The following is a 16,078-nucleotide window of genomic DNA, read 5'->3' as shown; positions in this document are numbered from 1 at the left end:
TGAAGCACTTATAATGGTCTGCCCACAACACCAACAGTTCTTACAAGCACATTTATTCTCTAGAGCGTTGCAGGGTAATGACCATGGTTTCCGCCATCGAATTGCTCTTTTAAATCGGTGGCATTCTAGTTTTACATTGACATCGTAAACACCGACCGAGTACTCTCAAACATTCAGTGGTGGACAGGAGTTATACAGTTACCACCGAGATAAGTTGTTATCCCCGGATCCCAGATTTTTCCATGTGGAATAAAGATCTAATGACAACGAGATATGTGAAGATCAGTCCAGAGAGAAAAGATTGAAAAGATGAAGAAACAGAACAATCCTGTCAATTAAAGAGCATGGTGGGCAATCACCTGTCATCACAGAAGGTTTCTACATCAAAAGGTAAAATCTGCTACAACATTCTGCAAAGTATTATGGAGCATTTAAGCTTCCTATAAGCAGCACAGTGACAGAGCTAGAAGCCATAAAAGTAAGCTTCTCTTCTGAATTGTTGAAAGCAACAAACCACAAAAGAAAGAAAAAAGTTCCAGTAATGTAATATTGGCAATTGATTCATAGGACTGACTGTATAAAATTAGAGTGGCTGGTCTCTTGATGGCTGGCAGAAGATTAAAAAAAAAGATATTTTGTTTGTCTGTTCTCAACCGAAAAGCTACACAACGGACTGGCTCTGCTATGATTCACCCCCCCCCCAGGGTTATGGAAGCCCGGTTTTGTTTTTTTTAGCATTACAAGCCAGACTTGCCGCTGAGCCACTAGAAGGCAGGAATCGAAACAACTGCATGGATATGTGTGCTAGGCCATTCAGGGTCAAAGGTAAACGAGGAAGCTGACAAGCTTACACGAGAAGCACCTTAATGAGCTCCAGTACAACTTAAGTGGCAGAATTACAACCTCTTCTGCATTAGCACCGTAAAATTGGCAACAATAGAAGGTCTTTATAAAACATCAAGAAAGAATGAGACTGTTACCATGGCCACTGCGCAAAGATGACATGTAAAATCGTGAAGCGTTCCACAATTTTTTTAGGAGTTCTCCCGTTTCCTTCGCATCAAAATTTTGGCATAGAATCTATGGATCCATCGCCGGCCTGAAGGATCCAAAGTCCCACATCGGCCGTTGATTCTTACGATATTAACGCATCGGTGTCTGTTGTCGGTTTTTCTGTGGATGCTTGCTTCCCAGTAATCTTTCAAAGTGAAGTTAATGAATATTTTTTATGCGTGTTTTTTTCGGTGGCCAGGTGGTTAAGAAGCTCGACTCGCAATTTGAGGATCGTGGGTTCGAATCCCCGTCACACCAAACATGCTCGCCCTTTCAGCCGTGGAGCCGTTATAAGTGACGGTCAATCCCACTATTCGTTAGTATAAGAGTAGCCCAAGAGTTGGCGGTTGGTGGTGATGACTAGCTGTCTTCCCTTTAGTTTTACACTATTAAATTCGGGATGGCCAGTGCAAATATCCTTCGTGTAGCTATGCGCGAAATTCAAAAAAGAAAACAAACAAACAAAATAAAATCCACATGAAGAGTTACAACCCGGCGATGCAACAGCTGGGATTGTCACCTAATACTCAACTCAACATAATAAATCTGTGTGGTTTGTATAGCTTTAATTATTTTCCCAACTCAACTAATACATCATTGATATACAAGTTTACTATTCCAAGTTCAGCCGTCTCCGAAATTGTCCGTTACCTTTCTTTTTAGGAAGATCATCATACCTTTTAGTTTTTGAGTTTTGATTAGCAATACGATTAATTCCCAAAGCCTGTTGCCTTAGTTTTTCGTTTTTTATTCACTAACTAGTTGTTGCCATATGCAGAGCAGATACCAGTTATCCTGTACAGCTTCGATTTCTTGTGAAACACAGCAACAATGAATTTTCGGCCGTTCAATCATATACGGTTGTACTAAGTGATAGGCTGCACAGTCTGGAAACTGTGTTTATGAATACGCTTTTATCTAGTTAAAGAACGCAACGCTGGAACGTTTTGGAAAAAACTATTGAATAGTATTGAAATCTACACATCTATATTTCGCACGTTTTCTGTTTTTTAATCTTAAATGTTAACAATGCATCAAAAGATAATTATTTCAGATGTAGTGCAAGACATTTTTACAGTAACTTATACTTTAGATTATACCATAATAATCGTGTTCGGAGGTTCCACACGTGAATTCACGATATAAAAACACATGGAGCGTACATTCTTACATTTCGTGAGTGTCTATTGATTACTTAGGATATTTTTACTTAAATTAATGAAGAGCATCTTCCATAGTTTTTAAAGTTGCAAAGTTCTAGGAAAAGGCAGATAAAGTGAAAAAAAAAAACGTTTCAAATTGCTAGTAACTTTATAACTTCTTTCGTTCATACACAAATACACACGAAAGGTATTTTAAGAATTTCAACAAATAGCAACTTTTAAGTAAGTGTTTAAAGTTGCTAATAAGATAGTTGTGCATGAAAATAACATTTTTGGAGTTACAAAAAATTCAATAAATGAAAAGCAGAATATAGCAAATTAGCACACAATGAAGCATTTATCTGGCGCTGTGCACATCTATATTCTGTTCAGTTTCAATCGCATGAAAAAGTAAAAAGTCTAAATAATGCACCTTATTTTTATCGTATAGACAAAAACAAATAGACTTTCGCATGATTCCGTCTACAGGAACTACTAATGAATGTTAAGATTAGAAGAGAGGCTCATGTTTATATTTATACCCGTAAGACACCAACATGACACAGACATTTATTCAAATTCGCTTTTAATAACTTAATTATCACGAACCACCAGCAACAAAGTACCTAATGTACTAACCTGTAATTATGTGGTCAGGCAAGTTCTTTCCGATGCCAGAAAGGGGCGCTAACAGAGGTTCGTCCTCTTCAGGGCTTTCATCAAGGAACTCTTCATCCACTTCATCACCTGTATTTAAAAGGTTGTAATATAATTATTCCGCAATCTACGATATTAATAATTGGATATACTGTTAGCTAACTGAATAAATGGAGAAGTGAGATTATGATTTATAGAATAGTTGCGTTAAGTTGAACTAGAATCAACTGTATAAAAAGATAATTCGGGTAATACAACTTTATTAAAATAGGTGTATGTACAAGTAGCTAGTTATATATTTGCAAGACTATTAAAGAAGTAAACAGTTTGTAACCTGTAAAGCTAGTATTCACCAAAAACACGAGTAAAACGTAAGCAAAGACAAGCGTACTTTATCAACGGTACAGCTAGCGTCCTCTTGAGGATATTCTTCACATGAATAAAGCAAAGTTAAGGGGGTACTAACTTTTTATCTACCTGCCATTCCTTTGTCAAGATGCATAGATTCATGGGATATCATGAAGCACATTCATTGGCCATTGCTTTACTCGTGCATGCTTGAAGAAACATAAAAAGATAACATCTCTGCAGTGCACATTCCGGTTTTGTTAAAACAATTTGAGCAAACCTATTACGACAGTTTTTTTTGTTTTACTATTCACTGAAAATAAAAACAAGTAAATTTTCCTAAGAAAACTACAGAAATAAACTAAACACCAGTTCCACCGGATACATACACACTTATATATAATAGTATATTCTACTATAGTTTTTTTTTTTTTAATAAATCACTTGTAGTTATTTTGATCAGTTAAAATATACACATGCTGTTAAACCTAACGAACGTAAAACGATAGTCGTATTTAATTGTTACTAATGAGGACCATAATCCCAATGGTTTTCAAAATGATTTAAGCATAACATTACTCCTGGGTTCATGACTTTACAAGCTACGTTATTCATATAAAATAGGAGTCACAAACATTCATATCACAGACAAAAAAATAACATCAATATTTCACTTAGTACCACAAACTATCGCTAGGATTCCCCCCATAGATTTTACAGAGATTGTTAGTTTGGAATTAAACACAAAGCTACAAAATTGGCTGTTTCTGATCTGTTATCGAAACTCGGTTTCTAGTTGTGCGAGTCTGCACGCACATCCATGTGATACTGGGGCATTTTACAAAGAAAGGTACTGATTTAATCCAAGCGAATTAATGCCGTCATAGTTCTATGCGGTAAGCGCACATATTGTTTTCATTTGTGGCAAGCAAATAAAAAAATATATATAGTAGGCAAGTACAGGGGCACTCAATAGAGCGCATACCTCCGTCACGTATATTCGTCAGACGAAAAAAAGTCCATATGCGTGTCGTTATCAATAAACATGGATTCTTTTTGGCAGAACAATAATATTCTATATTCAAATATTTTTACAAAGTCCCTTCTAAATCCGATAATTTTTGACTGAGTGTAAAAATAGTGTAAAAATCGACACCTTATGTTAAAAGATAAGAATTCTTTTGAATTTTCATGACCTTTCTACGGCTTTAGCCCTCCAAAAACTAAAGTTTCAAAGTTGAATCATACTCCAAATATATACGAACTTTCGTCCAAATCCGTTCAACCATTTTCGAGAAATGTTGCTCATAACACACACACACACACACTGCGGTGAAAACATAACTTTCGTCACCTTTGGTAGCGGTGGTAATTACGATTTCATCTTTAGTAGATCATCCAATTAATAATTCTACCAAATGTTTTTGTTAAGAGTCGTTGAACTAAAAAGTAATCACTCGCATTAAAATACAATAGAATATTTAAAATTTATATTTTGGAGGTAATGTATTACCGTTTGTTTTTGATTATTTTGAATTTCGCGCAAAGCTACTGAAGGACTGTCTGCGCTAGCCGTCCCTAGTTTTGCAGAGTAAGACTAGATGGAAGGCAGCTAGTCACCACCACCCACCTCCAATTCTTGGGCTACTCTTTTACCAACGAATAGTGAGATTGACCGTCATATTCTAACGCCCCCACAGCTGAAAGGGTGAACATGTTTGGCGTGGTGGGGGATTTGAACCCGTGACTCTTAGAATACGAGTCGAGCACCGTAACCACCTGGCCATGCTAAGCCTATGTATTACCGTAACGGAACTTCTTAACACAAGAATTTCTGGTAAATGTGACTTAATGTTACAGAGAATATGTCATTTTTCTTCCTCATCATACACAAGTACAGCTTAGAACCAAGGACATATTCATCAAAGTCTAAGGAGAGTGACGTTTCGTTCGAACTGCCATACTACCTTGCATTGTATAACTTACACCTTCGATTTTTCTTTTATTCTTTTCATGCCAGTTCTCATCGAGCAGTCAATCGATTTCTTATTGGTCGAAAGACATTTATTGTTTCTCTGCAACGCTGGTTAAAAAAAAAAAAAAGTCATTTTGTACCCCTATAAATACATGGCCTGGATCATTATGGTGCTAACACAGTTCCAAATATCACTTTTTTTTTTTTTTTTTTACAAAAGGTAGACTTTTACGTTTTTGTACAGTTTGCAGTGGAACCCAAAACACGAATCCAACCTTAAGCGTGAGCGCATGCAGATAAACTTTCATTACAAATTTATTCTCATCAATTCAAATTGAAGAATTATGAAAACTTCGGATTTTTTTCACAATCGATTTTCTATAACTGTTTTAAACAGGACGTTCACAGATTTAAAATGTTTCCTGTCTAATAATATAATTATTTGATTAAATTATTATACACAAACTTTAGTCTAGTACGGTAGAGTTTGCTTGTTTGTTCTTAAAACATCAAGGGCTATCCGTATTATGGCCAACTCGGGTATCAAAATCCAATTTTTAGCATTATCAGTCTCCAGATTAACCGTCGAGTCACCAGGAAGCGTCTAGAATGGTGAAATGACTTCTACTTTGTGAAAAAGGAATGCGCCTAATTATTAAGATTTCCATGACGACAATTAAAAACGTTGTTTTACACGATGTTAATGTGCAATGAGATTTCATTTCTAGAAAAAAAGTTATATAACTTAACACTAAAGTAACTGTAATTTATACTTAAGATAGTCCAGTAGAGGGCATCCGGGTTTTTATTATGATTGTTAAGCTTTTAGCGTAAAGCAACACAGTAGACTACCATGGAAAATCGAATCCTGAATTTTAGGAATGCAAGTCCGCAAGGTTACTGTTGATTCACCAGGTTAAAAGAGTCTGGGTTACTGTTGATTCACCAGGTTAAAACAGTCTGGTTGCTATCTTGGAAAGTTTTCTCTAACGTATATTGACAACTGTTGAAGAGTGTTTGCCATTTTTGAAATTTAGTTTTGTTTTCCTTTGATAAAAACTTTTTTCCTACTCAGGAAACATATTTATGCTTAAATGTAATGAATTTTCTTCTAGTGTTACACTGCTAAATTAGGGACTACTAGCATAGATAGCCCTTGTGTACCTTTGTGAGAAATTTAAACAGAAAAAACTGCAGTTGTAGCGATATATTCATTTCATGGTTAATCCTGCTATCAGTTAATAGATAGTCCAATAACTGGCGGCGGCGGGTGCTACCGGCTGCTTTCCTTGTCTATATTCGACAGTTAAAGATTAGAGACGATTGCAGACAGTCTTAGCAGCTTTGCCATAAAATAAAAACACTGACGAAATAATAAAAAAAGAAAAAAACAGCTATTTTAAAATTTTTTAGTATGATAATTCATTACGTTGTAATTTCTTTGAAACAAATAATTTATTTTTTACATGAAAAGCCATTTGATGGTACATAATGCTCTAAAAATCAACCATAAAAGCAAGTAAAAACAAAAGCCTATTTAAATAACTACTTATGTCAAATTTGAATGTTATCAGTAGTCTACAAATTTCGTTTATGCTTTTAACATTATAACTCTTGGCCATTTCTGTGAAAATGGTTAATTCTTACTCCTCAAAATGCGTCATACGCATAGGTGCGTTATAAGAGCGATGGTCAAATCCTACTATTCGATTAGGACTTCGAACTGGAGTGAGCGATGTTGACTAGCTGTTTTTCCTACAGTCTGTCGCTTCAAAATTAGGGACGGTAAGCAGAAGTAACAGTAGAATAGCCATTCGCTAAATCCAACAAGTAAGTTATAAAGGAAGTTCATTTTTTCTCTCATTGATTAACGTAACAACACCAGTAAAAATGATAACAATAAAAGTAAAATTTATACAATTAAAAGAGTAACATGCGTGTGTATGTGTACAAGTGGGAAACTATTTAAATTTCATTAAAGTATGCAAAACTGAAATTAGTAGTGATGACATTACCATCCGTGTAGATAAGTGTTATGTACTGCAAAGGGGAAGAGGGTATCAGGATAACGGATGTGTCACCTATCAGACCCATCTCAGACAACAGTGTTTATACTTATAACTTTGTGCGTGAATTTTCTCATTTATTTATAGACACTAATGCACGAATCCCAACTTCATTAGTTATATTCATCGACATTAAACAATTGGTATAACATATAAAAAATAGCGCCAACAATGATTGAACGCGTATTATTATTATTATTATTATTATACCTTGCCTGTATAATATCTTGTAGGTGTCATTTAGCGATTTTTTTTTCTGGTCCTGGAGGCATGCGCAAGTACCAATAGAGTGTGAAAATGTTAAAGCTATCTAAGAACGACCTTAACATATTCACAAAAGTTTGTTGCTGTGGGTTTTATGTAGGTGTTGTGTAACCATAGAAGTTAGGACGAGTATGATTGAAGGTGAAGGAAATAGTTCCAGTTATAGCAAGGAACCTGAAACACCAGTGAAGTACGATTAATATCCTCTATGAAACAGAAAACCCAATCCGTCACTTACTGTAGTTTATTTTAGGGCTCATTAACGCAAATAATGTCGAAATTAAATTTAAAACTTCTTAAAAATAAAACTAATTAAATGTTTTATGTTGTTTGTTTTTAATTTCGCGCAAAGTCACTCTAGGGCTAGTTGCGCTAGCCGTCCCTAATTTAGCAGTATAAGACTAGAGGGAAGGCAGCTAGTCATCACCACCCACCTCCAACTCTTGGGCTACTCTTACCAACGAATAGTGGGATTGACCGTCGCATTATAACGCCCCCACGGCTGAAAGGGCGAGCATGTTTGGTGCGAACGGGATTCGAACCTGCGACCCTCGGATTACGAGTCGAACTTCTTAACACACTTGGCCATGCCGGGCCAAATGTTTTAAGAAAACAAACAAGTACGAATTTAAATATAAGCTTTATTTGACCGATGCAGCTTTGAGATTCTGGTATATTACTATTGTACAGAGGCGCTTGTCTGGAAATCACGTACTGCCCTGTCAAAGTACCCTCGAACATGTAACATGGGCTAATCCATTATATTCTGCAAATGAGATAAATACATGTTTAGATAAGTTAGTAAGGTAAGAGTGTGTAAAAAATGCAAAGTTCTTAAATTCGTGGATTTTAGAGAAAAGAAATTATGGCCCAGGAAATGTGTGACGAAAAAGTAAAGAAAAGAATATGTAAGAAACAATTGAAATTCTTGTTCACCTGCGACCAACCGCGCACAAGACAACTTAATATGCAACAAAAACCTGATAATGAATACCTAAAATGAGTGAAGTTGGGTGAGTGGTGATGAAGATGTTTCAGAAGTTATCATGCGCTAAATTCACGATATCAAATTTACTGTCCAGACATATAAGTTTTGCTTAATACGAAGCCAATCGTTGCTAGAAGCTTAATGGTTGTTCTTAAGTTTTGTGAAGTAACGTCAGTTTTTTTTTTTTTTTTTTCCCTCCAAGTTTAAAAGTGATGGGCAAATATCAGTCTGGAAGCAGGAACAAAAACATGATTATATGTATCGTGTGTCAACTGGAAAAGGTTATAAAGATGATTACCGTATCACTTGTATTCTTTTCATTGGGATGAGGTCAGTAAAATGTATTCAAATGTTCAGGAATTTGGAGAATTAAAAGAATATATAAACTTTTAAAATCCATGGCGGAACTTTGTGATCAATAGTCCAGTGAGCTGATCATCAGGATAATTTTTACTGGCAGTAAGCACGCGTGTAATACGTACATTTGGTGCTAAAGTAAACTCGGTAGATGTGTCATAGGCTCAGACATCAATTGAATTGCTGACTATAGTAACCAATACTTACAAAACTCGCACACATCATAGACATAGGACGCTGACTTCCGAGTAATCCATACCAGTTTTTGAAACAAGCCACAAACACAAAAGCGTCTTTGGTTCACGGGCTATTTGCAATAACAATGAATCATCATATAATTGTTCCATTAGTAAGATCTATATTTTTCAACATATACACACGCACTGCAAGACTAAATCAGAATAACTACCATGTAATATTAAAGCATAACAAAGGAATCAATTGTATTAGAGACATAAGAAAAGGGTGACCGTCTTACAGACCCCCTACCACGTGACACCACCTGCATTGAGTGAGAGAGTTTTCTGTATCCATCTGCGAGTAGAGAGAAACCCTGCGATATTAGTTGCATGTAGGAGAGACTTCCCCACTATATCATTTTAGTTAACATCCCCACCATCATATCACCTGCTTGTAGTATGACATACAACCATTTACTTTATGTTTCACAAAAACGACAGGCTTTTAAAACAGAACGATGGGTTGGAAGGTACTTAGTGTTAAAACTTAACAATTTTCAGAATTATCGTGGTACTGGACAGTTGAAAGCCGACAATATTTGGATTTGTAATATAAAAAATAACAACAGTGTAAGAATGCAAGTTAATCAGTTTCATACTATATGGTAGCAGCGGTTGCGTACTATTCACGATGTATATAATCATAACATGCTACTATATATTAACTTGGTGTTATGATTTATGAGCATGATGCTATGTCTATTTGGAGTGAAACTATGGAATGTAAATATTTGAAGAAATATTTGACACACGGTGGGTATTATTAGGCTCGTAACAAAAACCGATAATTTACATAATCCAACACCATCTTTTACTTTCAAAACACACACAACATTTTAGTCTCAGATATGATACTTTGAGAATTCAGAAATTACGCCGATGACGTTTTTTCAACAACGTGGAATGAAAAAAAACAGGATAAACGAGAACTATCTTCAAGCTTCGGGAAGTGTCGTAAAAATACATACACTCAATGATTTTCAAATACTGAGCATGCTAAAAAACAACAACAACATCGGTTTGAATCTTTATAATGACAACGTTAAGTCAAATCTCGAGGCCTCTTGCGCAGCATGGCATGGGATAAGGGCGTTCGACTTGCACTGTGATGAGGGTCGCGAGTTCGAATCCCTGTCCTTAACATGCTTGCTCCTTTCAGTCGCGAGAGTATTATAAGTTACGGTTAACCACACTGTTATTTGGTAAAAGAGTAGACCAAGAGCTGGCAGTGGGTGGTGATGACTAGCTGTTTTCCTTCTAATCTTTCACTGGTAAATTATGGAACGGCTAGCGCAGATAGCCCTCGTGTAGCTGTGCGCGAAACAAGAAGAAAACAAAAAACCTCGATTTTTCTGATGTTTAGTACATTTACTTTTCTTCAAAACGTAACAAGAAGACTCGCGCACGCGCACAAACACGGATCCGATGAATGAGAAAATCAACAAACGTATTATGCGATCTTTTTTTTTTTCTTTTCACGTTGTATTATTCAACTTATCAACGTTCTTCCAAGTTGCTTACGAGCATGCGTAGTAAGCCCATTTTAATTGTCGGCTATAAATCACCATATTTAATATATGCATAGGTTATATAAATATTTGAAAAGTGCAGTTAGTAGAGTTATGACGTAATAGACACAACTGGCTTATAACCTAATCATGAACCCAAAGTAAAACCTCAAGATCACCTTACAAGAAAGCCCCATTTCAAACAGAAGCATTTCTTATAATTCACACATAACAAAATATAAATGCAGTCGTTCGTCTCTTTATCAATGGTATAATTCGTCAGCGTGATTATTGATTCATGCCTAATTGTACTTCAAATTCCCTGACTTACTTGCTATATAAAACAAGTTGTTGTTTTTTTAAATGTCTTGATACCCCTTGGATGCAACATCACGTTGATATAAATTAGAGCATTGATAATACAAGTAGACTATATTAACTTGATAGTTTCTATAGGCCTCTTCTCACAGTAATTTTACGACAGACATTCTAAAGCCTAAATGACATAGGACATTTCTATTAGAAATCTTCATTATAGGGCTAAGTCAAGCATGACTTAAAAGGTCAGTATAATGATTTGTGAATCCAAAGGTTCATGGTTCATACGCCTTTACTATGAAAAAGCGCTTCGCACCTTTCTTCACTCTAAAGTATGAACTAGTGATTATCGTGCGAGAACTGCAAATCGGAAGATTTACGGTTCGAGATCCTTGCTCTCTCATTTGGAGAATTGGATACGCTGTTAGAAATTCTATCTAATCTAAATATTCGGTTACGTAAGAGTATTACACGAATTTGGGACGGATACTGTTATCTAACAGACTTCGTTTCCTAGTCTAACTAGATTTTGTCTGAAAATTTCATGTACTTTTAAAAGGTTCAATCTAGTGATATAATTTATTAAAATCTTCCGAATTAAATCCAGTGGTTTCACTTTTAAAAGGTTCAATCTAGTACTATAATTTATTAAAATATTTTTAATTTATTCCAGGATATCTTGATTTTGCATTTGTCGTTAACACTGAGTCTCTTAAATCTAATCATGTATAATAAAAAATACCTAGAGAGAGAGAGATAATGAATTTTGTAATTATCTCTAACAGTTTTTAAATCGTTCAGTTATTTGTGTCACGGTGTCTCCATCCTTTTTCCTTTCATACAATATTAATATCTAAGCTAGTAATTTATTTTTTTTTTAATACCAGTAATATTCTCAGACTTTGCAGCATTTCCATAGCACAATAGATTGGTTGTTTATTGGGCACAAAGCTTTACAAAGGGCTATTCGTGCTGTGTAATTTTTACTGTTGCATTTCCCGTCTTAGTGTTGAGCCGCTTGGGGCCTAACGAATGGAATGTTTGCTTGTTTAAGCTATTCGTGGGCTATCTGTTTAATTTTGTAGCCATTAATTAGAGAGAAGGCAGCTACTCAACAACATCCACCACAAACTCTTTACTAAAGAAAATTGGGATTAACCGTTGCACTTCAACGACCCCAAGGATGAAAAAACCAAGCTTGTTCAGTAACTGGATTCGATCCCGCGATCTGCAAATTACATGTCGAGTGTCCTAATCACCAGGCTACGTCAAGCCTTAGAAGGTATACTATGAGCATTCTAGATTATGATATACCAGGTAAGTCGATCATCTTTATGGTTTTTTGTTGGTTTTTTTAGAATATGGAAGGACATGAAACAAAGATATTTATTATCACATTAACTTTCGTAAGCATATCCCATATATAAACGGTGTGATCAATGGAAAGCTCTTTATTGAAGAGATCAGTTACCACTAATTACAACGAAGGAAAGTGAAAATGTTTACTTTTGGTAGAACATCATTACATGAACATTTTACAGTACAAATACACTACGATGTATTAACATCCGATACTCTTAACTCCAAGCAAGCTACTGATTCTAAAAGTAAACATTCCGATCCACCCGCACACACGCTATATGTTTTTGTTAATTGCCTTTATTATTTAGGAACATGTTCACCGCTAAGGAAAGCAGTTTCGTATTTCCTTTTTAAACAGTTGGATACAGGAGAATAAAAGATAGGTAATTATGTATTGCGTAACGCGTGTTTAAGAACAGCCTTTCAAATTAATGTGCCAGCCTTAATAATTATTCTGTTGGAAACATAAAATTATACGCATACAAATATAGAAAGACACAGGTAGATCCACATTTACTTAGAGTTAACATGTGACTAATAACAACAAATGCCTACTGCAGTCAAATCATTCTTAAATGAAGACTGCACCACTCAACGATTGTTTGTTTGTTTGTTTCTTGCGCGTGTGTGATGTATTACCGTCTCACCCCTAAAATCCATTGCTGGTACAACTAAGTGGTGCGCGTTGTTAAACTGACGTTACGCCTACTTGGCTCCTGGCTTTCGTCTGAAATGGAATACATGATCCACGAGATTTTCCGTTCAAAAGATACTTTACAGTATCCATTGTACCATCAAGTTGTCATGTCAACAGCGCTTTTCTCAGTGAAAATACGTTTGTTGAGACGACAAAGAAATACCACGTTTCAGGTCTGTTTCGCAGGTCTTACAAAGCAATCGCCAAGACTTTGAATAAGACACGCTGATCGAAGCTACAGTACTCTTAAACTAGGGACTCGCGACTTCGTATAACAAAAGTCGATTTGACTTGCTACCAGTTTTAACCAATGTTAATATGATGGGATAATGTGTGATGTTAAAATAATAAAAATAGATTTCATGCTGTAGCAGAGTCTGAAAAATCATAATTACGTTTCGCTTTAAATTAACTACAAGTTTCTTTAAGAAAATACTTCAACCAACCTAAACGTGTTTTAACAAAGACAAACGATAGCCAGTTGTTTAGTCAAAGTTGTTGACAAATAAGAATTGTCAAATATATTCCAGTTAAAAGTATTTCATAACTTAATATATTTTTACCTAAGTTTTTGTCGTATAATTTTGACGGATGTTACAGTAGTAACGCAGATTAAAAACTAGCAACGTATTTAAATTATATTCCTGACAAATAAGACTTGGAGAGGTTTAAAATTAACACTCTCTTCAAAGGTAAATATTTTTTTTTAAATTTGGATATATTATGTCATAAAATATCCTAATCTTAAAGCCATATACAATTAAATTATCTTATCACTGTCCATCAGCCATACCGATCACTTACGTTTGAGCGCTCGTGGTTTAGCTTGTTTTCGCCGAGACATGGTAGTTTGTTATGGCGATCAAAGTACCGATACCTGGCGGCGAGAGCTCGATGATCAGGACGGTGAAAAGTGTTCACTCAGATTTGTCTCTCCACAACACAGAACTATAATCCTATAAAATGGTACATAAGTTATCTAACAACCACTTTCTCCTTCTGTAAAACGCTTACCAAAATACGTCAGAACTGAAGTCAACAAGAAAGCAAGGGCGTATGAAGTCTGGAGAGATGAGTGAGTGAGGGGCGGCGCTGGGTGGTATTCGATATAAACGGGGCTCCGGTTCGAGGCCTAGGCTACGTCACGAAGACAAAGTCCCAGCGGGACTCGGCATCCCCGCAGGAAATGAGCGCACGCGTGTCGGCTGCAAGGTACGAGAGCGCGCGGAAGGCGGCGGCAGGGGCTCTCGAGGCTTTATACTGCGATCGAACACAAGTTATGATACATACAACGTCCAATTTCTTAATCTTTAGCTAAACTTCTGGTAACATAAAAACTGTGCTTTTGCGTTTAAATTTACTCTTTAAAATTCAGAGTTATACACATGAACGTACACCTACAATTTGGTAGGCTTAAGACGCATGAAAAACAAAAATTGGCTATGTCAGGCACAACTCTTCAGAATAATCTAACATTGATTACCATTCCATATTGCTCGTTGCAATATTCAGATTTTAAACTTCCGGTCTTGCGCACTAATGGTCCGACTTTCTGAACTTTAATATCATTGGGTGATGACTGCCAATATTCATAAGGTATTGGTTGAGGGTGTTCTAACAAAAGCGTGAAATACTATCACTCCATAAGGCCCAGAGAAGAAAAGTACAAAAGGAAAAGAAAACTAATGAAATACAATTACAGTTATTCAATATTTATGATGTTATTTATCTATTACAAATCAAGAATAGATAGATATGTTTACATTTTATATCGAAATATAAACATATATAATATTTTGAGATTCAGACTTTGATATAGAAATTTCTGAATATTGTTTGGGTCTGTATTTTTTATTTATTTTTTTTCAAAATAAAATTACCGACATTTCAGTTATTAAGATCTGGAAATTCACGAAGAGTCCACGAAACTCTATCAATTATGCAGTTTACAAAGGAAGTTGTTCCGGAAACGTATTGCATTATACCACCACCTGGTGTTAGTGTCAGAAGCTAGAAGAGAATAAAAGAAGCATGTTTAGAAAGAATTGAAAAAAACAATTCTGCTTAATTTTCTCTTATTTTGTTGCAATCAAATAAAGTTGTCTAAATTTTGTTTTAGGAAACCGTCATCCAAAAACTATCAAATAGCAGTTTTCTGATGAGTGCCACGTTCTGTCCAGCAAAACTTCTTGTGTATTTCAGAAATCAACTCTTAGAGAATTTGTACAAAACCGTAATGCTTTAACGTTAAAAGATTAACAAAGAAGTTAACTCTTAAAAAATGCTCTATACAGAGTTTAAGGATTGTGGGAGTCCGTCAGGTGTAATGGGAAGTGTTTTGGTTCACATTCTCTGAACTATTATTAAAACTGGAATTCTACTGAAAAAAAAAATTTTAAAATAGTTTGGTGATTAGTAAATAAAAGCTACAGAGGACTCTGCTAGTCGATATAGGCTTCATATGAATTTGGGATAATATCCGTAACAAATAAATTCCAATGTCCAGTGGAAATAAAATCCGCTGAGAATTCAGCTGGCTGAGAGAGGTCTAATATCGATTTGGGTTACTATACGCTGCAAATAAATTTCAGTGGTCAGCATTACGTAGAATTCACTGAGAACCAATCTAGTCGAGAAAAATTAATATAGAGTTGGGTTTATATACAGGGCAACTGAGCGATAATGGTGAACACCACGTAAAATCTATTGAGAACTCAACTAGTCAGGAAAAATTCATATAAATCGGGGTAAATAAACTCCAAGTAAATAAAATTCATTGAGAATTCAATTAAATGAGAAAAGATTAATATAGATTTTAGTTTACATTTGGGGCAAACAAACAAAACTGGCCAACGTCACGTAAAGTTCATTGAGAACTCAACTAGTCTCGAAAAGCTAATATAAACTTGGGTTTACATTAGGGGCAAATAAACAGCCCCACAAACACGTTTCTCGAGCACCGGAAAATAATAAACTTAGCACAGTGCACAAAATAAACAAAAATAGCCCATTGAAGTTTAAATATATATTAAATTATTCTGTTGAAAATTACTTTCGAATAAACACATGAATTGAAACCTGAACACCTTTAGGTACAGAAGAGA

At 35.4% G+C, this 16,078-nt stretch overlaps 1 protein-coding gene across 4 annotated transcripts in view; it reads right to left on the bottom strand.

Moving 5' to 3' along the window:
* Positions 1–14,435, bottom strand: part of LOC143256749 (zinc finger protein 423-like) — a 190,272-nt gene extending 175,837 nt beyond the window's left edge. For all 4 annotated transcript variants that reach the window (XM_076514392.1, XM_076514394.1, XM_076514393.1 and 1 more), the window contains exons 1-2: positions 13,779–14,435; positions 2,835–2,942 (exon numbers count right to left, since the gene is read on the bottom strand). In XM_076514392.1, the coding sequence (XP_076370507.1) occupies positions 2,835–2,942; positions 13,779–13,818 (148 nt within the window). In that variant the 5' untranslated portion in view covers positions 13,819–14,435. The remainder of the gene's footprint in view (positions 1–2,834; positions 2,943–13,778) is intronic.
* Between the last annotated feature and the right edge of the window lie 1,643 nt (positions 14,436–16,078).

Source organism: Tachypleus tridentatus, chromosome 7 (assembly GCF_004210375.1).
Source record: "Tachypleus tridentatus isolate NWPU-2018 chromosome 7, ASM421037v1, whole genome shotgun sequence".
Lineage (NCBI taxonomy): Eukaryota > Metazoa > Arthropoda > Merostomata > Xiphosura > Limulidae > Tachypleus > Tachypleus tridentatus.
This window is presented reverse-complemented; position numbering and strand designations above follow the sequence as displayed.